General features: G+C 38.2%; 1 protein-coding gene across 1 annotated transcript in view; it reads right to left on the bottom strand.

Annotated features, from left to right (window-relative positions):
* The window catches only part of ACACA (acetyl-CoA carboxylase alpha), a 335,657-nt gene that overhangs the window by 128,929 nt on the left and 181,081 nt on the right, over positions 1 to 25,647 (bottom strand). Inside the window, exons 28-35 of the mRNA XM_006154441.3 lie at positions 23,743 to 23,832; positions 21,932 to 22,050; positions 9,781 to 9,804; positions 6,926 to 7,069; positions 6,034 to 6,130; positions 4,743 to 4,850; positions 1,186 to 1,242; positions 898 to 942 (exon numbers count right to left, since the gene is read on the bottom strand). Coding sequence (XP_006154503.1) covers positions 898 to 942; positions 1,186 to 1,242; positions 4,743 to 4,850; positions 6,034 to 6,130; positions 6,926 to 7,069; positions 9,781 to 9,804; positions 21,932 to 22,050; positions 23,743 to 23,832 — 684 coding nt within the window. The remainder of the gene's footprint in view (positions 1 to 897; positions 943 to 1,185; positions 1,243 to 4,742; positions 4,851 to 6,033; positions 6,131 to 6,925; positions 7,070 to 9,780; positions 9,805 to 21,931; positions 22,051 to 23,742; positions 23,833 to 25,647) is intronic.

Raw genomic sequence — 25,647 nt, 5'->3', positions numbered from 1 at the left:
CTCCTGCCTAAACCACCCGTATAGCTGGGATTACCAGCACACTATGCCTGGTTGAAAAAAACACCTGGATTGCACACTGGATTTCTGACTTTACTGCTGTCCGGTATAATCATATGGGTATAAAACAGTTCAGATACCAGGCTATTAACATCTTCTTGAAGGGAGACATTATATCTCATAAATGGCAATGGTTAATGCAGATAAATGGGAGAACACGCAACAGAATGTTTCATTTTTATTTATTTCCTGCTCCTAGAATTAATATAAGACAAAAACAAACAACTTGGGCTCTACTGAGGCATTTAAAATAATAAATCATCATTCTTTTTTTAAAATTTATTTATTCATTCATTTATTTTAATTTGACAGAGAAAGACACAGAGAGAGAGAGAAGGAAAGTGAGAAAGCAAGCCACCAGGTCTGGGGCTCGAACTGTGGTTGACCATGTGGGAGTGTATAGCACCTTAACCACACCACCTACTGGTCTCTTAAATCATCATTCTTAACAATTGAGAATTCTAATAGTAGAACTGAATCCATTTTGGGCAGAAGGCAAGACCCTAAATTGCAATGGGCAGTTCTTGATCATGGATTTACTAAGTGCACAGAACATTATTAGTTAGCGCCTGTTTCTACCTTATTCATCTGGATAAATGCATATATTCATTCTTAACTATTTCTTAAAGATACAATGAAAATTCTTTTGGAAGGGTAAAAGAATGAAAACACCTGGAGCTGGAACACTTAGTAGAAGATCTGACTATTTGTTATAACATTTTCTAAAAAGGGACCAAACATCAGTTCAGCCTTTCTAAATAACTCACATGTATTTTGTGTAAGTAACCAGTGGCAAACAGATAAAATAGTAAATAATTTTTCATTATTCCTTTTACTTACATGAAATCTCTGGTCCACCTCACAGTTGACCTGCTTTCTGAAATCCTTTCAAATAAAAGACAGGAAAGAAGGAAAGATAGCAGAAGCTGTTGATTAGCAATAAAATTAAAAATAAATTCCGTAAAAGGTGATGCATCAAACTAATGATTTTTTTAATTAAACTAATAGAAAAAATAGTTATTTCCTTGCATAAATTCTATGAACCTGTGACTATAAACCCATCTTTTATTTTTATATGTACTAGCAGCAACTTAAGAAACAGTAGACAGACATAATTCACGTTAATACCTTTTGTGCAACCAGGAAAGTAAGGCGCCGGATCCCGTGCTCAACCAGGGTAGCTTTCTATGGACAAACATGTAAAATAGAAGATAGATGAGATCTCCATTCATCTTAAATTGTATCCCATTCAGTCCTCACAAGGCTTTTATCAGGCAAGGCACCCTTTCTGGATATCTACATCTCTGCCTAGTAACTTCAAACAAACAAACCTCAGCCTGGCTTCTGAGACTAGTAAGTCTTATGGAATAGGTTTCATATTGATCTGAATAAAACTAAAAAAAATTTGTAGAGGAGAAAAGGTCATATGAGGTTCCCTAAGTTCTCTCAGAACTCATTCACAACAAGGTAGACCTTAACATAATTTCTGTTTATAGAAATCACACTATTGGGCAGGTATTCAAATGTGAAGATTAATATTGATACAAAGCTAAATAAAATCAGGCAGAGTGAAAAGCAGAACTTTCCACAAAACAGAAAATACAGGTTTAAAGCTGTTATTTAGATTATAGATATTACCTACCATCAGATACTGCATTCCTAGAATTTAACCTAACAAATCCTAACCTTTCAAGTCTTCTAAAACAATTTCCCCCTACTTAACATGAAGGTTTTGTTTTTTAATGTTCTCCTTAAAAATTGTTAAAATCAACGTTTTCAGGCTTTTAAGACTTATTCATGTCTCCACTTTGCATAGGTAAGCAGTCTACTAGAATCAACAATGATTAGTAGTTTCAAGACAGCCTGTTATGAGTCTTAAGACCTAAGCCTTCCTCTATCCTGTACTGCCAACTTCTATTTTTATAACGTAGAATACATACTTATAAAGGGCCCTCTGAGAGAGGGGCTATTGGCAACAAGTAGAACAATGATCTCATCAGTTGTTGAATGAGCTGGGAAACTGTCAGAGTAAATTGAACTCTACACATAAAATGAGTCCACTTTATTACATGTTAATTACATGTCTAATAAAGGGGATCTCTCAAACAGTACAAATGAAAGAAATAAATGGATTTTCATAACTTATACCCAGACTTTAGTTTGATCACATACCTTGAATGATAAAATCAACTTAATTAATAGTATAAGCAAAAAAAAAGGGAAATATGTTTTCTATAAATAAATGATAATAAATTCCCATGTCAAATATTAAATTTTGGTTTAATCACATTTTAATAATGATCCGTACTATAATCATATCCCCTACTAAAAATAACCAAGTATTGACACTATGATAAGAAAAACTATGTTGAAAGAGAAGAGGTGGTAGATCTTAGTCTCTCGGTATGCATAGAAATATTTCTTCTGACACCAACAAAGAATTCCACTACAGTCAAGTCCTTCAAAGACAAGCATCGATAGCTATGTTCTGGCAAGGGAAGAAAATAACTTTAATAATGCCATGATTTAAAATCAAAATTGTTATTGCTTTTAAAATTCCACAAGTGGCTGACAATAACAGCAGAGCAACAGGATTCTGATTACATTGTAATAATGCGGGTCTCACAGCAAGTCCACAGCTATTACCCAGCGATTAGGCGTCAGCACCTGGAGAAACTCCATTTACACTGACTGCTTCAATCTCCTCCACAAGTCATTTACAAATATATGATCCTAATTTCTATGAGAGAAAAAAAGACATGCTGGGACTAGAAGATTATTTGGACAATTTAGATCAACCTATTTGATAGTTTAATGTGTGCTTTAGGAAAAAAAACTTTTCTAAACTGCTAGGAGCATGATCATGAAGTGAAAAACAAAACTAGTTATCACTTTAGCTTTTTGTTTTTAAATTGCTTTTCCTTCCTTTTCTTCATACACACACACACACACACACACACACACACACACACACACAGGGTTTTTTTTTTCCCTCCAAATAAGTAGATGAAAATACCAAATATTCCTGGATAAGCACAGTATCGCATGCAGTTAATAGCTTCTAAAGGCATGGACTATCAGCACAGTCTACATTTAACCCTTTTGAATAGTCATAGGCAAAGACTTTGGATTTCTCTGTGCCTCAGTTTATGAATCTGATAAAAGGAAAAGGTAACTTTCTAAAAAAATAAAAAAACTACCTATGTAAATCAGTGAGTGATGATATGCAATATTTAAATCTGAGAGTAATCAAAAACATAAAGTTGTAATTAAATTATGGGAAAACAATAAAACATGCACAAATAGTGCCTCAAAACCTGGTAAGAAACTTGTACAGATTATTTCATGAAGTAGCAGTAGCACCAGCCATGCACAGGAGGACTCTTCCAGCTAAGGTTACTTTGGTCAGTGGCTCAGGTTAATTTTATGTGGTCACTAGTCAAAGGCAAAAAGGAAAGTAAATTTGTAAAGAAAACTCTCCAGGCCAGTCCTTTACTTTCACTTGTCTGGAATTATCTTTCCTGCAGTGACCACTGCAGTCCCAGTCTATGTACCATGAAAACTTAAAGGAGTAAATGCTGAGTTGTGTTAATCACAAATTTACCATTTTTTCCTGGGTGTCTTTCATTAGCATTATATGATGTGACAGGTTCTAACTGTTTATACTGCTGAACTAAATTTGAAAAACATCTACTGAGTTCTTTATAACAATAACTATGGGGCTAAGTGCTGCCTATTGAAAGAGAATACAAGGGTCTTGTCTTTGAGGGCAATTTAAGAAGTTACTTTGGCATCTAGCAACTATCACAATGAATATTACTGGAGATTATTGTTTTAAGCATGCCATCCAGCCCCCCTCAACTAGACTACACACATCTTCAGGGATACTAATGTATTCCTGGGGCCAGCAGGTAGCGTGGTGGTTATGGTGTTGGACTCCCACATGGTTGACCACAGTTTGAGTCCCAGACATGGTGGCTTGTTTTCTTACTTTTCCTCTCTCTCGTGCTGTCTCATTTTAAAAAATAATAATAATGAATGAATGAAATAGAATAAATAATTCTTTTAAAAAATAATGTATTATTTACTAAACCACCTAGATTTGTGCCCCCTACCACTAACATCAAAGCCTCCAATTCTAGACTTTGCTCTCATTTTTCTAGTTGGAGACCAAGTTTGGAGAGATGAAAAGACATAAGGGAAAATAATAGAAATTCAAGCTTAGACTAGAGAGTTTAACATCAACACAAGATATCCAAGTGGCATAAAACTGAAAGGAGAATGTAAATATAACTGATCTTGTCAAGGGAGAAGGGGATAAACACAGAGGTACCAAAGGGGAGTGTGGCCTTAGACATGTGGAGATTGTCACCAAAGGGAAATATTCACCAGGTGATTGGAAGTTCAAGCCTGGAGGCTATGGAAGAGATTTAGAAACATAATTTCCTTTAAAAAACATTTAAAATACTTGAGGTCTGTATTTTTTGACATAAAAAGACATTCATTATGCATTATTAAATTACTTCAGAATTTTAGTCCTACAGGCAGAACCAACCATAGTTCTGATACTTATGATAAAAGACATAGCCATTATCAATGATAGGCCTTATGAGTAAAAGAATAGCTATGAGACACAGCCAGCAGAAAAAGGCCACCACCAGCTTACACCCCAATCAAGGACTTACGTTTTGCTGGGTAAACTCTCTGAACATAGCTGCCAGCCTGTCATCCTCAATATCACAGTCAGTCTTGATAGCCACATTCAGAATGTGAATTGGCTCATCCCTAGGGACCTGTAACCCAAGAACACAAGCCAAAGAAATTATGAGGCTGGCTAATACAGAGGCAAGAAGTAGCTGAAGTACTTGGTAGAATGCCTGAAAAAGAGGTATTCCCCATAGGAAGTTTTGGTTTGCCCGCCAGTAGGAATAAGCAAATTGAAACCACTTCCCAACAGCTACAACAGAGATTAAATAAAGTACATATTTTTTAAAGATAAGGCAGCAACAGCATTAGGTAGAGGTGACTCCAAATCTCGACTTGACACAAACTTGAAAATCACTATGTCTCAACTTTTTCACCAACAAAATGGAGGTGAAACTATTTGCATTTCTTCACAGAAAGTGAAGGAAAATGAGTGAAAGAAGCCATCTGAACCTATTTCCATATATTTTCTTACAATTTATCAAGCAACAGGAGTATGAAACTATGGGAAAATAATGTGGGAGGAAAGAATAGAGCACTTTGTTTCTTAAGAAATAGAACAAAACAATTTAACAAAAGGACAAAGTTTTAAACAAAATCTCCATTTTTTCCTACAATCTAAACCCTACCACTCCCTGAAGACTATGATAGCACTACTATTCAAAGATGCAAGTCATTACAGAATACGAATTAGGACAACCAAGCTCGAATCTTTAAGATGACATTCAGAAACCCAGAGGCAGATGGAAGAGATGAGCCCATTCTACATTACAAAATGGGTAAGCTCATTGTGCATTACAGATTCCAAGATTAATAAAGTTTTAAAGTTAGAACTTACATTCCACCAAGTTTCAAAAAATGCTTTGATGAGGGACCTGCAGTTAGCATAATGGCTATCTCACGAAACTGCCATGTAGTCAACCATGGTTCGAGTCCCGGACCCGGTGATTTAAACTCACGCTGGGCACATGTGCATGCATGCCCAAGATCCCAAGAGGAGAATGGAGGAGAAGGGACTGGGGTGTAGCCATCCCCCTGGGAGGGGGTGATTTCTCACTTTCTGTCTCTCTCTCTCCAGCGAGCACATGCGCCCCGTAGCTAAAACCTCTCCAAAAAAATTTTAAAATGCTTTGATGAGGCATACAAAATGAAATAATATGAAGTAGTATAAAAAGATTCTTTCCCCTAATGGGTCAAAATCTGAAAGACAGTAAATACGGTACAAGTTCCATGTTTGAAGGAAAAAGCATCCTCCCTAAGGGGACATTATACCTTGTCTTCATCATATAGAGATGTGTGGCCTGCCTCAGGGAAAGTGGGGCTTTGTGGTGGGGAGTCACAGAAGCAGCCCATTACTTCATCAAAGATCCTGAAAATACAAGAGAAACACCCACCATGAAAACCCAAGTGACAAAAAACCTAAGTGGTAAAACACTAACTTTGCCATTGCCAGCTCAGTCTAAAAGAATAATCTATCCTAACCTGTGCTCAATAGTCAACTGAATAGAATCACCAGTGGCTAGAGGTGACATGCAAAATTTCACCAAGTAACAGAAATTAGGAAGATAGATTGGTTAAACTTTAATAAAACATATATAATTTTTTTCTTTTTAAAAAGAATGATCTTGAGCTCTTTTTTGTTTTTGTTTTTGTTTTTGATAGGTAAGATATGAGCACTGCTGTCATCATCGGTCTTACAGTAACGTAAAGAGCCTGGGACTGGAGCAGTGACAGACCAATGTAATTACCCCTCCCCCTAGGGTAACGCATCAGTATACATCAAGAGATAGATGCTGAATGCATTTAATCAAAAGATGTATCGTCTCTGGTGGGGCTCACTCTAGTGTTGTGTTTAATTTCTCCTGACATTTCACTCATCACAGAGCAGACAGCTTCTTCAGTTAGCTCCTGAGGAAAAGATGGGTTTTTGTTTGTTTCTTTTTTCTGACCAGGCTCATACTACAAGTCAAGGCTTGTAGAGTCTGAGTGAGAGGTAGGAATGGAACAATATATACCTCTCTGAGGGCATATACAGCAAGGGCTACATTTCTTTGGCTGGTTCATGGCCATTCTGGGGACCTTTATTCATTTCACAGAAGGCTGAGACCCAAAACAGAGACTTCCATGGCTCCCCTCATATAGACACAGTGACACAATTTCTTACCTGACAAAATCTTCAAAAGTCCGAAAAGAGACCATTCCGCCCATCCGCTGGCACGGTGGAGTGAATGAGTTGTCCAACAGCACGTCACTGACATTAGCTACGTGAGTCATGCCATAATGGTTGAGGTTGGAGGAGAAGGACATTCTAAATGGTAATTCAATCAAGTTAATTAGACAAGGAGGGTAAGGGTGAGGATTGAGAAAATAGCAATAGGGGAAAGAGGTAGGTAGGAGGAAACTCTGGCTAAGGTCAGGTTGCAGAGCAGATTTGGTTTTTTACCCACTATGGATAAGGTTATCTTGCTAGATTCATGTTAACCCTTTCATGTGAAGCTCCTTATACAGCTGTATTTTTATCACACCAACACTTCTTCAAATAAAAACCTAAGGACTATCAGAAAATTTGCAGCAGTGTTAATCAATGGCATTATGAAATGGTTAATGAATGAACAACACATAGGGGTTAAGAACCATCCTGCATCTTCCCCTGCCTTAAACAATTCCTCCTTTAAAAGAATGTAAGCAAGCCAAGTGAGTTATAACTATGAATTATAATATATTAAGTATTTACAGATATACTATATATATATTTATATACATATATAGAGAAGAGAAATAGATATGTCAAATAATTATAATTAAACAATTATAATTAAGCCATTTGAAAAGGTTTAGTAAAATCTTTATAAATAAACATTATTGTACAGAAACAAGTAATGGTCTATGAAAAGAACTTTTCTAAGGTATCCACTTCCTTCTTTAGTAGGTTGGTGGGGATAATTATTAGGGTTATAGTTCTCCTTTTTTGAAAGTGAGAACATTTTTCAACCCCACAGTGCAAAACCTCTTTATTACATTTAAACACTCCTATACCAAAGCAAAGGTATCTTCATTAAAAACCCTTAGTTTCCAGCAAGATATAAAAGGGCAGAGCATGGGTCTCGAAGTATGTGTAAGCATGACAAACAGCTGCTAAACAGAGATGCTTAAAGAGAACCGAATTGATTTAGTCAATCTAAAAACATAATGAATCTGTATATTCCTTGATATACCTCAGCAGTACGAACTGATAAATAAACAATACTGAAAAGTGTTTGTGAATGCCCAATCAGGACAGTCTGTGAAGAAGGGCCAAGCTAAAGGACCTCCAGGACTTGTCTGACATGTTAATGGCATATGATCTCAAGAGAGTTCAGAATAAGGCGATGGCACCTGAACTTTAGGAACTATCATAAAATTTCCTTGAAGTACACCATCTGCAGTGCTGCAGGGGAAACAGAGATGGCAACGTGGACGTCCATATTGTACCTTATTGCAAATCTTAATTATAAAAGGCAATAGAGTTCTTTATAGGATGGGCATGCTGCTCACACAGACTATAGAGACTGACACTCCAGGTTTTCATTCCATTTGGCAATAAAAAAATTTTTTTATTGATGACAATGGAAAAGGTATTTCATCTTTTGACAGTACTTGGGAATAGAAAGGCAGAGTGGGAGAGGAAACCATTGATCCCATGAATGAAACAAACAAATGAAACACACATCAAGCAAGTCTTACACATGGTGCTCACTAGAAATAGGAATTGAGAGTTGTGTTAACTCAGAAATGCTAACATTCTCCTCTTTTCTAGGATCACCAAATACATTTACTAAAGGAGCAAGTTTGTGAGGCATTGTATCTTTTCTACCTGTGTGGCATTAGACAGGAAGGATGAAAAGTTCCAGATAACATTTAAAGGGAACTCTTCCTGAACAAGCTAACCAAGCTGTTTGTGGCAAACATGGAGTTAAGTACCTGTTTCATTCGACTGAACCTCATGAGAAATACACACTATTCAATGCCTCCCCCCACCCCCGGCCTTGCTAAGCTCATGGGCCAGGGCAGCTAAAGGCAGGCAGGAACGAACCGAGCCCACTCTTCAAGGGAAGAGTAGAGGACCAAATGAAAAACACTCTGTTTTCTCTCTGCATCCAAATTGGCCTCCAAAAGCTATGATCACTTTTGATTACTTAATATTTTAAAAGAAGAGGGATGAAATAAATGTCAGCCTAAAAGTATTTCCATGTGTAACTGGTTATCTACAAAGAGCTTGCCACCAACTTGTTACTGCTTTAGTATTTTATGGATTCAAGACCAATCAGAAACACTATCCTCTCAAACTTGCATTGTGTTGCCTTGCTTGGTTCAGGAGCAGAAGGAACCCAAAACACTAAAATATCACTTGTGCTATATTGCCTGGAAGCCTCTTCATAGAGCTAAACATATAAAAACGTACATATCCTTTTCCAATGTTAATTACATTGTAGGTCTAAAATAAAACTTGACTTTTATATCATCACAACACTTTAACACTTAGAAAAATAGCTAACAAACTGATAAAACATGAGATCAGCTATTTCTGGATTTGCATTCCTCTAACAGGAGAGGCAAATTAGGGAAACTAAAAATTGAAAAAAATTGTGAACAATTTGCCAGGATAAGAGTAGCCTTAAGGTTTTGTTTTATTTTTTTTCCCCCCTAAAAGCCTCAAGCTAGACAGAAAACACAGCAAAGGATGTTTCCAGCAAAGCTGAACATCAGTTTGGCAGACAAACCCCCCTATCATAAACAGCTAGATGGGAGCTTTTCCATACTGAGGCTTTTAAGTATTGCTTTTTGAACAGCTGATGAAAAGCTGAAGACATGTTTTCCAAACAGAAAGAATAATTTAGTATGTCCAAAGGGGAGTTCAGGACTCCCAAGCAGAAGATTACACATTAGCTTGTCAAGTGTGGTGTTATTTTTTCCTGATTTCACTATTCTAAGTTACAAAAAAGGTGCTTGTAATTGGAAAAGAAACTAAACATACGGTACCTGTTTAGCGTGGGGATGTTCCCTCTGTAATTAAACAACCACAGTTAGTTACTGATAGGTTAGCGAAAACCATAATAAAAGAATTGTCAGAGCAGATACAGACCAGTCGCGAGGAGCTGCAGTTTGGCAGCTCTGGCATTCAGCAGACATAATTAAGTGCTCATTACCCTTCGACCCCCAGGGTGCCTCCAAAGAGGCATGTGTCCTGACCTACCTCACCACAGCAGCTGTTGATGGAAAGGGTCAAAATGTATTTACCATGAATTTTTTTAATAGCTTGATTACAAAAAGATAATGCAGAGTAGTGGTAAAACACAGGCTTATTAAAATTAATTTAAGATATATGATATGGTTTATTATCGTAAGCTTCAACAGGAAATGTAATTCTTGACAAGATTCTTGGAGACTCTTCTTTCTTGTTCCTATTATTAAAGGTGTAAACAGGAGGTTCAGAGAAGTTGATTCTACAACTCCTCCTACCTTAATTGCTTCTCTAGGATATGTGATGGACCTACGAATTCTCCTCTGAAGAAAAGAAGCCATGGGTTCCTTCCTACCTGCTCTAAGTCTTTTTAACCATGTTTTTCCTCCCATGAGGAAAGGAGGGGGAAGGATGGTACTCTACATTGCAGGAGCTTAAAGGAGCTGAAAATCATGCAGGAATGATATGATAATGATCCTATGACTAAAGTAGTATAAAATTTGTTTTAATTAATTAATCTTTTTATCAAATGAGTGCAGGGTAATAATTTTTTTAAAGGCTTTTGCCATAGCCTACATGCACTTGCCAGAGAGAGACAAAAAGAGACAGTGAGAGGGAAAATAGGAAATCATTCCCCAGGGGAAAGGCCACACTGCAATCCTTTCTCCTCTTAAGATGTGGGGCACATATGCACATGCACCAGGCATGTATTTCAAGACTCCAGGTCCAGACCTTGAACCACAGTTGGCCATGTGGGAGTCCAAAACCATAAGCACTAGGATACCTGCTGGTTCTAGTAATGATAATTTTTTAAAGTTGCTATTATCGTAAAAACCTTAGGCCTTGGGGCCAGCAGGTGATAACAGTGGTTTAGGAGCCAGATCCCACATGGACAACTCTGTGGTTCAAGTCCTAGACCCAAAGGCCTGGAAATCACACCAGGCATGTGTGCCTAAAATACTGAGAGAAGAGTGGAGGAAAAGGGACTGCGCTGTGGCCTTCTCTCTTGGGAGGTAATTTCTCACTTTCTCTCCCTCTCTCTCCAGTGAGCACACATGCCCTATGGCAAAAATCTCAAAAAGAAAAACAAACAAAAAAAACTGTAGGCCTTTTCTAAGTAAAACTTTACCTAATGTTGGCTAGTTCTAGAACTTCTTTATAAAGATATGGCTGAGTGGTGGCACAGTCGTGGCACATTAGACCTACATGGGAGGAGGGGTTGGGTTCATGCCCCAGAAATTCCCTGAGCATGTGTGCATGTGCATGCCCATGATCTGGACTGTCTGAGAAGTGGTTAATCATAGCATGGAGATTCTGTTGGGGATGCCTCTCTCTTTCTCTCTAATATAATAAATAAGCAAATCTTTTTAAAAAGAGAGAGAGAGAGAATGTGCCAAAATCATTAAAGAAAGATTAGGATAAGAATAGGAGACTATAAGGAAAGTCTCCTGCATTCTCTTGGCCTTTGACACTGTTTTTTAAAAACCTGATGTCAGCAGCCAGCAGGTGGCATATTGGTTAAGATGTACATGGCTAACCACAGTTCAAGTCCTGGACCAGGCAGCATGAAACTCATGCTGGAGTCATGTGCATGTGTGCCCAAAATCCTGATAGGAGAATGGAAGAGAAGAGACTGTGGTGTGGCCATCCCCCCTGGAGGGTGACTTCTCACTCGATCTCTCTCTGTGTGTGTGTGTGTGTGTGTGTGTGTGTGTGATCTCTGGTGAACACATGTACCCTATAGCAAAATTTTCTCTTGCCTTTTTGTTTGGGGGGGGGAGGAGGTGGAGAAAGATTTTTGCTATAGGATGAGTGCACTGGCCAGAGAAACTGAGACAGAAAATGAGAAATCACCCCAGGGGGTATGGCCACACCACAATCCCTTCTCCTCCATTCTCCTCTCAGGATTTTGGGCGCGCACACACACACACACACACACACACACATACACGCCTGGCCTGAGTTTCAAGCTGCTGGGTCCAAGACTCGAACTGCAGTCGACTTTGTGGGAGTCCAATGATGTAGCCATTACACCATTTGCTGGTCCCAAAAATCTCTTTTAAAAAATCTTTTTTTATTTTGATGTCATTCATTTCCCCCAACTAAAAAAAAGAAAGAAAATCAAACAAATAAACCCCTTTACTTCGATGTTAAAAGGGCAAAGGCATACTTAACACCCACAATTTAGGGGCATTGTAAGGGGGTAGATTGGTTGATATCTTAACCTTCTAACATTCTTTCATCAGCATTTAATCATTGTTGGGGTTTTCTGGCACAGAGAGGACTTAATGGGCAGAACGCAGTGGGTGGTGCTGATGATATGTGGGAAGGAGGATAGAGGGAGGAAAATGATGCACTTTCCATGGCAGTGAAAGGAGCAGAATAGACTGAGTTGGCCATATAAATAAAAAGCTATGACATATCACTGCACACAAACTGTATACCTTGTGTGATTTGTGAGTAGCAATGCTCTTTGCATCAAACTTGTATTACAGAGTGAATTCATAAGGCAACATGAGCAACCTCCGACTGCAAACCCCTGAACCTTTGCTGTTTGGATTCCTTGCTTGAGCCTCTCACTCTGGAGAATGGGTTTTATTTTATATGAGAACTTCAGCTGTAATGTACCTGGCCCATCAATATATAAAAAGTATGCACAGATCCTAGAGCTGAGTAGATGTAGCAAAATTAAAAACTAACTGCAGATACTAATTCAAATATAGGAAAGTCTTTCTTTAAGATACAAAAGATTCTAAAGAAAAAGGCCACCTGAATATTCTCTTACCATAAACCTTCATTCAGAGAGAAGAACCCTACTACCGAAGCAACCTTAGGCTCCATTCGTCCAGGTTTGTGGAGTTTAGAAGCCAATATAATCTATCTCAACTGTTAACCAATTTCTTAAACTAATAAAATGGTCTGACTGCTTCTGGAGCTACGCTCTAATCCCTTAGGGAGTCTTTACAGGATGAGGGCCATGTTTCCAGTAGAAAAAGGCCTCAACTGGAAAGAACACTACCAAAGACAAAAACAGCCAGCCCTTCCCCATCAGCAATTGCCAAGCTCTCACAGGGTGCCCCCTGCTGCTTTGTTATAGAAATGATGCACCATCTCACAGTAGGGGGTAAGAAACAAAATTCCCAGTATCTTCAGTTTTTAAAGACACGGCCCCAAATCAATCATGTAAGAGGTGGTTTAGAGCCAGCTTACCCTCTCTGGTGCAATAAGCAGTAGTAGAGTAGAGAATAGGTGGAGTAGTAGAGAATACGCGCAGGGAAGAAAGGATAAACTGTCTACGCACAGGTTAATATTCGCTATGCCCATAATGGTCATCTATGCTTTTATTTTCCTGTATAGATGCTATTTGTTCAATTTAAGAACATGACAAAGGTGGCAAACTGTATGCTATTGTGATACACCAGAAAGCTAAATCCATGGTCTGTACAGAGATAAACTCAGGAAGAAACTGTATCTGAGTCAAATATTCCATTTATGTTGATAAGAATAAAATCTACCACATTCTACTGTATACTCATCATATAAAAATAGTCAAACTGTTTAATCTCTGATAAGGCAATCAACTATAGCATCAAATTAAAAAATGGGATATAAACTCACTTCTTGCATTAGGCTGTTTGGACTATTCAAAGTACTTATTATGATGAATTGTCATTCACAATGTTTTGATAAATATTGGGACTACTTTCTAGTAAATTAGCTCCATTTTACAGATATAGTAACTGAGAAATCAAAAGGGATGCCTTCCAAGGACATTTTTCAATATGGTGTCACAAACCAGAATCTAGACCTGACATTTTCTCATCTCTGCTCCCAAAGCTAGCATTCTACATCAATATAGACTTTAAAGAAGGACAAGAGAAATCCTTTGAATTCTGAGGTCCTTGGCATTAAGTCACCTCTGATTTTATTGATCTGCCTGCCCAGAATGGCTGGGGAGCCTGCTTCAATATGAATGCAAAGTCAGAGTTGCTGCCTGCTAGCTGAACCCTCTTTAATTTAAGGAACACTGACTTCTCTGGCAGTCACAAGTTCTCTGAGCCTTTTTACCATCCCTTCCAGCTGAATTTCATTTTGCTCGATTCTAGCTGGCCCTACATAAATCTTTTATCATATAAAAATGCTCCCAATTCTTTTGCCTTCTAACTGGAAGAAGGAGGAAAAAAAAAAAAAAGCCTATATGAAAATGATGGGGATGCATGCAAACAAGCAGTGGTTACATCAAGCTGCGACTGAGAGCCAGTATAGGGCAAATCTTTTGAAATCAGGCAGCAAAGCAGAATCAGAAGAGGTCGGCTACATAACCTACTAGCAGTCACTAACAGCAGTAACATAGGAGAAAGAGCAATTTGACTGACTGTGACCAGTGGTGGTCTCCTTGCGTGACTGTATTTCTGTAGGAGAATCCAAATCAAGAGCTGTAAAACACATCTGAACCGTGTATTTCTATTGGCATCTCCCCCACCACCTCTTTGCAGTTCAGATGCCCTGATTCCACTACGGAGTTTTAGTTTACTATAAAATGATCATTGTTTCATTCATTTGCAGTGCCTCCAAAGCCCCTTCTTTGCTCTGCTGGAAGATTTTGCTCTTTCTGAAACAAGTACACCAACAGGGCTACGGCATATTACTGTTGCCTGCCGTGTAATTAGCTACAAACCCACAGCACAAAACTACAGGGATTTACAGGTGCCCTGGATTCTGCTTTTCCTTCCCACTGGAATCAGCTAGTCTTTCCTTGACAAGAAGGGACCTTGGGCTACCCTAATGATATATTGAGAGTTTTAAACTCGACTCTCCAATCTTACAAGTCTAGAGTGCCAAAATAACACAGCAGAGACTAGAAGCTGAGCCATGGATACAGGAAAGCACTTTGGTAAGCACTTAAACCTGCTGAGAATCTTCTCTCCTGCCAGATGCTTGCATCTTATCAGCAGACTACCCTGAATAAAGGTAGCAAGCACTGTAGGATTTTATTATTTATAGCTCATTCTGACCTGCTAACTACAACCAGGTGCTCCTACTGCTAAATTATGCTACAAGTTGGATGACTTTTTGAGTCTCTCAGTACTATCCAAAGAAGGGTCTGATATCAGAATTCCCAAGAATGGAAGCAGGCTGCTTATTGATTGCGATTTCTAACTTTCCTCAAATAAACAGAAGGTCCAGAGGCCACCCACCGACAGTTGAACATTGATGGTGCTATGAAGCCTAAACTGAGCCATGACCAAAACATGTGCTATTAGGGGAGAACACAGCCGACCTCTTCTGGATTTAAGTCGTGAGAAAAGACAGGTACTTGAATTAAAGCACTAACACAGAAGGCCAAATTCACAAAGAGCACATAGCAGAGAAGGTGCAATGCAACCCAATGTAACTAAAGCATGGATTTCCACCTAACAGATAGGTGGAGATAAACACCAATAGGTCCTCACCCATTATGTATGTACAGAAATGAACAACAAAGTGTAGTTCCATCTCCTGCATCAATTTTGATGCTTCTTATTTGAATCACAAATTAAAAGATAAAAAACAATTAGCCACAATCACTAATGTGTTACTTATGAAAATCATTTAGTTTCGAATTTTGTATTCCCAGACTGTCATAATATACAGAGCCATATGCATAGCCACAGAATCTATGAAATAATATACTTTACACATGCTTGTATAAAAACAGCTATATTTTAGAGGGTCAAATATTTATAGGCTGACTAGAGAACTTGTTTCAGAATATTCGGAAGCACTTGATATGCCCAAAGTTAAGAGAAATCCTGACTGTCAAATGATTCAATGAATTGTGAAAAATAAAAACATTCATGATTATGCTTCAGTGTAATAAGCTTTTGCATCTCTAACACCAGTGAGCGATCCTAGGGTTTCAGAATGGGAAAAGAGACACATACACACCTGGGGCTCTGAACCCTGAGTCTCACTGGAGAAAGAAAGAGAAACAGGAATGTTGAATGATACAGTCTGAGCTCCAGGATTAATCCATGTAAAACATTGGATAATTAACTCAAGAGCTAGATTCGTAAAATCGTAGAGAAATTAGGTCCTAGAGGTAATTCATTGTAGGAATTACCTTTTTTCTTCTTAAATATTGAGAAGATACAAAATGTTCTTCTTAAATATTGAGAAGAAACAAAATGTTCTTAGTACAGATCAGTCATTCCAACCATTCCTACTTCAAGAATATGAGGGAAGAAACCCACTTCTTCAAGAACATTTGCTAATCGGCCCCAAGTCACCTTTAAGAGAGAAAAAAAAGAAAAAATTCCCTCCCCTCAAAAAAGATAAATCAATAAAATTCAAATACAATAGCACACAACCTTCAAATGTTAAGAAGGTTAAAAAATAAAAGCCTTCTCCCTCCATAAACACACATACAAACACATTAATGTGTTAACATTTATTTATAGAGCTTTCTAATATATTTAAGTTAGGAAAATCTCTGCAGCTGCTGTTCAAGTGGAGGGAATTTAACAAGAAAGGGGTAAATCCAGACCATAGGTTCCTTAAGTGAAGCTCCAGTAACTAGGTTTCCTGGTGAATACGACCTGAGGATGACAAATAAGTTTGTACTAACATTCGCAGAAAAAAGGGGAAGTCTTAGGTAGAAGATGAAGAAGACAATATACCTTCATTGAAGCAATACTAGCGAAAAGAATAAAACAGGAGGTCACAAGAGTTTAGAAATAACTATTAAGTAATTTGCTTTTTCCTTCTTAAATATTGAGAAGACTACTAGGAAAAAATCCCAATCAAAGTATATTGAAAAACAGAGAAACTAAATGTCAAGCAATACAAAAATCCTACAATGAATTAAAACAAAAATCAAAAGGTACCAAACATGTACAACAGACAGTAAATGCCTAAGTGCCCCTTCTTAGAGGCTGCTCTACTCATCTGTAATATATTTTGCCTAGGTCTATAAAAATTTAAACAGGTCCTAGGGCAGGAAGGTGGCATGGTGAGTAAGGCACTGGATTCCCACATGGTCAACTGTGGTTTGAGTCCTGGACCGAGCAACTCGCTTTCTCACTTTCCTTCTCTTTCTCTCTATCTCTTTCTGGTCAAATTATAAAAATACTCTGCTGCTGTCAGTTTGCACAAAGAGAGCCATGTTTCATCCTAACTTATGAGGCTGAACCACTAGCCAAAATCAAACTGCAGGAGTGGAATTCTATCAGGTGACATCATATACAGTAAGACCACAGCCTTGCCTTACATTACAGCTTACAGAGATACTTCTAACAACATGATAAGCAAATGTAGGCCACCTCATTAAACATCTGGCTAGGAACATGAAGACTAAATGCCGGAAAAGAAAACACACACAAAAAAATGGTTAAACATGGCCAACCACTTAACGCAGGAGTCAGGTACAGCACAGAGGAAACCAGATCCCATGTGGCTAAGTTTGAGTTCCAGCCCTATCAGCTTCATACCAGGTACATGCACATATGCTCAGAATCTGATGGGATAGAGATTTGGAGCAAAAGGGATTGTGGTATGACCTATTCTCGCTCTCATGTGCACGTGAAGGAATTTTTGGTTTATTAATCCCAATTGAAAAATATAAAATTATTTTGCATCAGTAAGTAAAATACATATCATTTGGGGCCAGCATGTGGCATGGAGGTTAAAGTGCTGAATCCCACCTGCCTTGCCAGGTGGTTCAAGTCCCAGATCCGGGGGCTTGAAAGTCATGCCTGGTGTGTGTACATGCATGCCTAAGATCCCAAGATAAGTCTGGAGGAGGAGGGACTGCAGTGTGACTAATCCCCTAAGAGGTGATTTCTCACTTTCCCTCCCTCTGTTTCTTTTTTGGCAAGTTTGGCAAGTACACACACCCTATAGCAAAGCTAAAAAACAAACAAACAAAAAGTATAATTTCTATGCCTGTAATTTATTCTCACAAGTAATTTTTAAAATGTGTATAAAGTATTGTAGTGTAATATTTATAGTATCAGGTATGGATAATTCCTGAAACTACAAAGAACAAAAAACATAAAAACAAGAGGGTTTTTGTTTTTTTTTTAACCTCTCTCCTAAGGGCACTGCTACATTACTAGTAACACAAAACAAAGAGGACTCAGTGTGATTGTCCTAATTAATTTTGGGTCTAGAGTTGAGCTGTTCAATATGATAGCCACTAGCCATCACGGCTAGTGAGTGCTTAAAATTGAGATATGCTGTAAGTACAAAATACACCCTAAATTTCAAAGGTAGGTTATGAATACAAGAACAAAAAATATCTCATGAATAAGTTTTATTACATATTATAATGGCATCTTGCATATAATGAGTTAAACTGTTAAATAATATTAAATTTATATGGTTCTTTTTACCCTTTTTACTGTGGCCCAAACAAAATGAAAAATTACATACCTGGCTTACATTGTCTTTCTATTATATGGTACTAGTCTAGAAATAGACATTCCCACTTATAGGTGTTCATCTGAATTATCAGAGAAGTTCTTCAGAAAGTAGTCACCTGCTAATCCAAAATGAATCAAGTCTCCCATATTTATATTTTCCAAATGTTCTCCAGATAATTCAGAAAATCATTAATCTGGTGGTTAGTAGACATAACTGTGTCCTTGAGCTGTACTAGACTGGGAGTAGAATGAATACTGGTAGTGTTCTGTAACTTATTTCTATAGATGAGAAACAACATGCTAATTGTCCATTTGTTTAAAACAATAAAAATAGAAAGAAATAAAAGTTCTGGTGTTAGGAAAAAAAAGTTACTGGGGACAGCAAATGACATGGTGCTATGGTGCTTAAGGCACTGGACTCCTACATGGCTGACCACGGTCGGGTCCTAGACCTGTGCCTTCAAAATCACACTGGGCACCTATGCATGCATGCCCAAAATGCCAGGAGAAGAATGGAGGGGAAGGGACTGCAGCATGGCCATCCCCCCTGGCGGGTGACTTCTCACTCCCCTGTCCCACTACCCCCCCACCTCTTTCCAGCGAGCACATGTGCCCTACAGCAAAGAACTTAAAAAAAAAAAAAAAAAAAAGTTATAAATAGCTTGAAAAGTAACTAAAACTAAAGATTTTACTTTCTTTTTTAAGGTGAGTAGGCCATTGCTTAATAAAGAATATGACTGGCCATTGTTCCTGGTTTCTGGGAGAAATACTCTAAATCCTTGGATTCTTTTTAAGTAATAGGAGCATCTGTTATTAATGAATTCCTTGAGTTACATCTGAGTTTATGCTTAAATGAGATGACTCAAGACAGGAGCTGGTCACCAGAAAGACCAACTATGAAATTAAAGTGTGGGAGTTTTAAGCCAGCCAGTTTCTGGGAGGCTAGATTGAATTAACTCATATAGACCATGATTTTATCAGTCCTGCCTGTGCAATGAAACCATGGTAAAACTTTGGACTCTGAAGCTCAGTAGAGCCTCTTGGCTGGTGAGCACACTGATGGGTCAACAGGCTGATGCATCCTGACTCCAGAGCCAAAGAACACAGAAGTCGGGTGTTGGGTGTTTTGAGACACCTCTGCAGACTTCGCCTCTGTGTGTTTAGTCATTTAGCAGATCCAAATACATATCCTTTATAATAAAACTGTAATGCTTGAGTTCTTAGAGTTGTTCTATTGGGGGTTGTGGAACCTCTCAAAGATATAGCCAGTTGGACGGCAGTGCAGGTTGCCGGGTAGGACCCCATTTGTGACACCACCTGAAGTAGCAACAGTTTTGTTGAGGACTGAGCCCTTAACTTGTGGCATCTGATCTAAATCTGGATGCTTAGTGTCAGAATTGAACGGTAGTACACTAGTTGGTGTACTGTAGTACACCAGTCAGAATGGGATTATAACTCCAAACTGTAACAAAATATTTGAAAGAAAACATGAAATCTTACAAAATTAAATTCAAATAGCAAATGTGTGATAATTGTCTGAATAAGCTGTACTCTAAAATTAACTTATTGTTTGTGATCAGATGTGATAGTTTGATCCTAAACTAGCAAAAGGATCCTAGCTCTAGAAAAAGCCTTAAAGTAAATTTAACATTTTTCTGGTTTTCGTATTTTCTCTTTTGTCCTCAATCTGCACTTACCTTCCCCTTCACACATATACCAATAATGATGTGATGATGATCCAGGAACTTTACAGTTACACACACAACCACGGAAGACATTGGAGAGGCTACAAGAATACAGTTCTGTTCAAGTAGGGTCTTTATCCACAGAGTGTGTTCACCTCAGATGTTGGGAGGACAAGGATGTAAGTTTTGAAACAACATTAGGACTAAGATTCATGCCTCTGATGTGAAAAGGTAAATAAGAATTCTGAACAAAGCAGTTAAGAAGAACTTCTCTCATTTTTCATTCAACTTTCCCTCGCCAGACTGGACACATACCCTCAAATGAAAAAAGTGGCACAGGGAGAGCAATTCAGAAAGACAAGGGGAGTGAGGAGGAGGGAAGGAAATCAGAAGCAGCCCTGCAGCCTGACTACAAATCACTGCCCAAAGGGAAGACGTAGTGAAAAGCAGGAAGAAAAGGAGACTGTCTTGAGACTTACAAGGAGCATTAAGTATAGCATGCGGTTCTCTACAATTATTCAAAGAATGCGGGAAAAGAAAGAAGACCGAGTGCCGAGCCCATGTGTGCTATGAGTACTTCACCGCTCGCTGAAGGACAACCATTCGTTTCTAGAAAATGAGATTCTGAAATCCATGGAGGCAAAAATGTGCCGAGAGATGGTTGCTAAATCAAGGATATATGCTTTTCTCTGCCAACCATAAGGTATTTTTGAGGTTACAGAAGTGAAAGGATCTTCTGAGACAAAGAAGAGAGAGATACACTTTCTGAAGATGCTTCTGCTCATCTGCCGACCTCTGCTGGATCAACAGTGGCATCCAGTGGCTGAAAGTCTCAGCACAGACTTCTTTGTCTACAGAAAGGGTTTCTATTGCTTTGGGTGAAGTGGCAATTCAGAACAAAACCATTTCTGGTGTCTATAACTAAGGATCCCCAAAGACATAGTACTTTGTAATACCAAGTGAAGAACCAAAGGCCATAAAGAAGAAATGGAGAGGGGCAGGTTAAGATTGGCTGAGGTATTTATATTTCCTGTGGTATTACTAAAAAGAATGAAAATGCAGAAGAATATGAACATATATGTGAGTGAAATTCCTAGATTTTCATTGCTTCTGAACACTTTTTAAAGAGTGAATATGTAAGATAAATGAGGTATTTTCATTTTAAAATCAGAGTAATAATTATGTACATTTCCAAATGTACATTTAATTTTTTAAAGGACTTAGCAAGGGAAGAATAATGGAATTAACATGGCAAATTAAGGAATTTATTTGAATTTAAGAAGTCTGGTTCTAAAATGTGATTTTTAAAAACTGATTGGATTTCAACTGCTACATTAAGGTGTCTGTTTTTAGGGAGATAATGAAACGGGATCAGATATAGCCTTGATCCATAGCAAACTTATCGAAAGGCAAAGCATTCCAACCAAGATACTTTTTTGCTCTGTTGACTTAAAACTGTTTAAAAAAAAAGTGATTTTTCTGGCACAGTTCCAGCAAGTAAAATATTAATAAATGCTAATTTAATAGAAAAAGGGAGAAAGAGAGACTGAAAATAAATGAGAATGAGAGAGAGAGAGAGAGAGAGAGTGGGAGAGGAAGGAAGAAAGGAAGAAAAAGAACTATTTTTCCCTCAGTGACATTAATACATGCAAGAACAAGTAAAGTAATCCTAAACTTGTATCTTAATTAGTTCATATTTATCTCTCCAGATCAAAGAGGTGGGTACTAAAAGACTCTTTTCTTAAGATGCAAATTAATTCATTTTTTGCTCTATAATTCTAGCTGAAATAATACATATTACACCCTTAACTCTCCTGATATACCTCTGGCTGGTTCAGGTGCACATACCAGCTCAAACTCACCTGTTCGGATGGGATGTGGGCAGCATGAACTGGAATTCCACCACGCAGGTGTTGTCTTTAAGCTGGCGGTGTTGTACACTGTTAAGTTCATAGGCAATATAAGCCCTTCGAACATATACCTGGTTAAAAAGTAATTCTCAGTAAGTAAACTTCAAAAACAGAAACTAAGAGAATGGCTAACCCAGAAAAGAGTCTGGACATTTCTTCAAGACACAGAAAGTGGTGTAGTGAGAGAAGTTCCAAAGCCCTGCATTTATATACCCTGCTTTAATTAATAAAGCTGTAGCCTTCATACTATACCCATAACTATCTTTACAAACCAAACTAGTTTGCCTCTGTTGAACACATCCAGGTGTACTGTAAACCTTTTCTCATGCTCACCTAAACTCTGGAGAAAGTTTGATCTTTAGCAAAGAGGAGCTTATAGAACCGCAACTATTTATTCATTAGGCATGATTATTTCAATGGAAAATAAAAGCAAAAGGAGAAGAATAAAAGGTGCTGATTCTGGGCTACTTAAGGAATAAATGAAAGCTAAAGGAAATAGCATTATATTAGATTGTCAGAAAAGTCATGATGTGTTTTTCTATGCAAAAACGAAGCATCCCTTTCCCAACAACCCAATAGTTCAACTCTTTTACTATCTGTACATTTGTGTTTTTCTCCCCTACTGCTGAAAATCAATTTGGGATTATTTAGATCCTCAAATCTTAGGCACAAGCAATTAAGACATCATTTGACAAGTATTACTCCAAACAAATTAACCTGACTTGAGAGTTAAAGAAACAGCAACAGGCTACATCTCAGTAAAAATGCCAGTCCAGCCTCACATACTTCACAGCCAATTGGCCATGCACATAAAATGCTACAAGAGATTTGATCAGCATGTGAGGTATATAAGGAGGCTTCTCATTAAAAGACATGAAAGCACTGTAAAACACTTAGATATTCTAAAAATGTAGTAATTATTGAGTAAAATATTTTATATTCTACCTATAGAATACAAATAAAAAGTAACCCAAAAGAGCTGTCAACAGACTGTGGTGATGTTATATTACATAAAATCATCTAAAACACTCCTTTTTTCCCATCTTCAAAAAAATATCTACTTGGCAATTTTTACAACAGTATTCAGGGCCTGCAATCTTTGTGCTTAATGAGGTAGAGGGCTGTGGTAGAAGCAGAAAAATCTTTGGAGTTGGATTGACCTGAGTTCAAATGCAAAATTCTTATACTGATTATCTGCGTGATTTTGGATAAGTCACTTAACCTCAGTCTCTCACTTTCTTCTTACTTCATGAAGTAATTGTAGAATTAAATGAGAAAAAAAAGTACCTAAAACACAGTTCATTAAATATTACTACTTTCTTTTCTATGAGGAAATATTTCATAAGAGCTGCTTATAATTCAAACTACAACTACAAATCCATTTTAATTTGGCCAAAATGATAAGATTACACACGTTCTGATTGACCGTACATTTTTTTCACTTACTGTATTATAGGGAATCCTCATTTATTATGAAATAAGAGAACTGAAATACTGGGAAAGGAGAGACAATTGAAAAGTACTAACAACTATCTTCCTGTGATTGGAATCCACGAGCTGGTGATTAGTTCCAGTGAAACACGTGAGTAAGGTACTCGAATAACTAATTATTGTTTCAGAGGAAGACAACCCTAAGAACCAACCTTACGACTGAAGAAAAAGAACAGACATGATAGCAAAACAAAACAAAACAAAACACAAAAACACAAGAAACAGCTAGAAACAAAGAAAAAAGTCATGCTATTTTTCCCATGATAACTTACCTCCAGAGCTGCCATCCTCACTACCTGGTTGCTATGATAGAAGAAGTTTGGTAGGACATCAAAAATAGATGTCTCAGATAGGATGAGTTTCTGAAAGGTACAAAAACAGGCTTAAAACATTACATCCTAAAGAGAACAATTTCAAAGCACAGTATATGGCATTTAAAGCATTCCTAAGAAACCTCAGAATTCTATCTATGAATGCAGTGTACGAATGTAACCCTTCTGTGCCTCAACTTTCTCAGCTAGAAAATGGGGCAAATAGTAATACCTATTCTCATAGAACTGTTTTGAAGATTATATGAGCAAATATTGGTAAAATTCATAGAATATTACATCAAGTATAAGCTATTATAAGAAGTGTTTATGACTATTATTATCCTTTCTACTATATGTATGTACTCTACTTTCTGAATATTGTCTCAATGTTCTAATATATTGTAAACGCTAAGTTTTTTTCCCCTTAATTTGCCAGAGAGTGTGTGTGCTTAACACAGAGAGACAGAAAGAAAGAACAAGAGAGAGAAGGCTTGGGGTCAGCAGGTAATACAGTGGTTAAGGTGCTAGACTCCCACATGACTGACTGCAGTTCATGTCCCAGACCTGGTAGCTCAAAAATTACATTGAATGTGTGTGTGTATGTGCCCCAAAGCCCAAGGGGAAAATGGAGGAGAATGGGCTGCAGTGTGGCCACACCCTCCTAAGGAGATGATTTCTCGCTTTCCCTCTCACTGTCTCTCTCCAGAGAGTGCATGCACCCTATGGCAAAAGCCTAAAATAAAAGAGAGGGAGAAAGCACCCCCAATGGGGCAATGGTCATGGCGCTGTCCTTTCTTCTTCATTTCCCTGTGCTGCTGGGATTTTGGACATGTATGCACACATGTTCGCTGTGTTTTTGTTTTAGGTTCCTGTTATAGGGCATGTATGCTCTCCAGAGACAAAGAGAGGGAAAGCGAGAAATCACCCCCCAAGGGGGATGGCCACACCACAAACTCTCTCTCTCTTTTTTTTATCTGGAGAGGTTTTGCCATAGGGCACATGTGCTCGCCAGAAAGACAAAGAGAGACAAAGAGAAAGAAAGAGAGAAATCAATCCCCAGGGAGAATAGCCATGCCACAACTCCTTCTCTTCCATTCTCCTCTCAGAATCTTGGTCATGCATGCACACGTACCCGGCATGAGTTTAAGCCACCGGGTCCAGGACTCGAACCGCGGTCAACTACATCTACATGGGAGTCCAGCGACATAGCCATTACGCTAACTGCTGGTCTCCACACCACAATCTCCTGCCCTCTATTCTCCTCTTGAGATTTTGAGCACACACACACACACACACACACATATGCTCCGAGCAAATGTTTCAAACCTCCAGGTCTGGGACTCGAACCACAGTCAGACGTGGAAATCTAAGTGCTTTAACCACCATGCCACTTGCTGGCTCCCTGCCTCCTGTGTTTTTCAAACCATCAGATCCAGATTCGATCCATGTGGTCAGGCATATGGGATCCAGCTCTCTTAACCACCAGGCCACAGGGCTGGCCCTGTAAGCTCTAGATTTGAGCCCTAGTTGAAACCCTACATTTCAACTATGAACTAATTAAGAAAAAGTATCCTCTTTCCCCTCTAGCTTCTCTAGGAGGGAATCTTACAGGAAGTCTGAAGATTCCCTTGGCCAAATAACAACAGCAGCCTTGTTAACAGATAGAAAAATAGTCACTCCTGAGAAAATTATGTTGTTTAAGAAATAATAGTCAAGGGGTCAGCAGATGGCATGGTGTTGGTTAAGGCACTGACTGGACTTCCACATGGCCAACCATGGTTTGAGTCCTGAACCTGGTGACTTGCTTTCTCATTTTCCTTCTATCTCTCTCTGGTCAAATTAAAAAAATATAATAATAAGTAAAAT

The sequence above is a fragment of the Tupaia chinensis genome, unplaced genomic scaffold (assembly GCF_000334495.1).
Source record: "Tupaia chinensis unplaced genomic scaffold, TupChi_1.0 Scaffold000407_4, whole genome shotgun sequence".
Lineage (NCBI taxonomy): Eukaryota > Metazoa > Chordata > Mammalia > Scandentia > Tupaiidae > Tupaia > Tupaia belangeri.
Note: the sequence above shows the minus strand (reverse complement) of the source record. Positions and strands in the feature narration are given on the sequence as shown.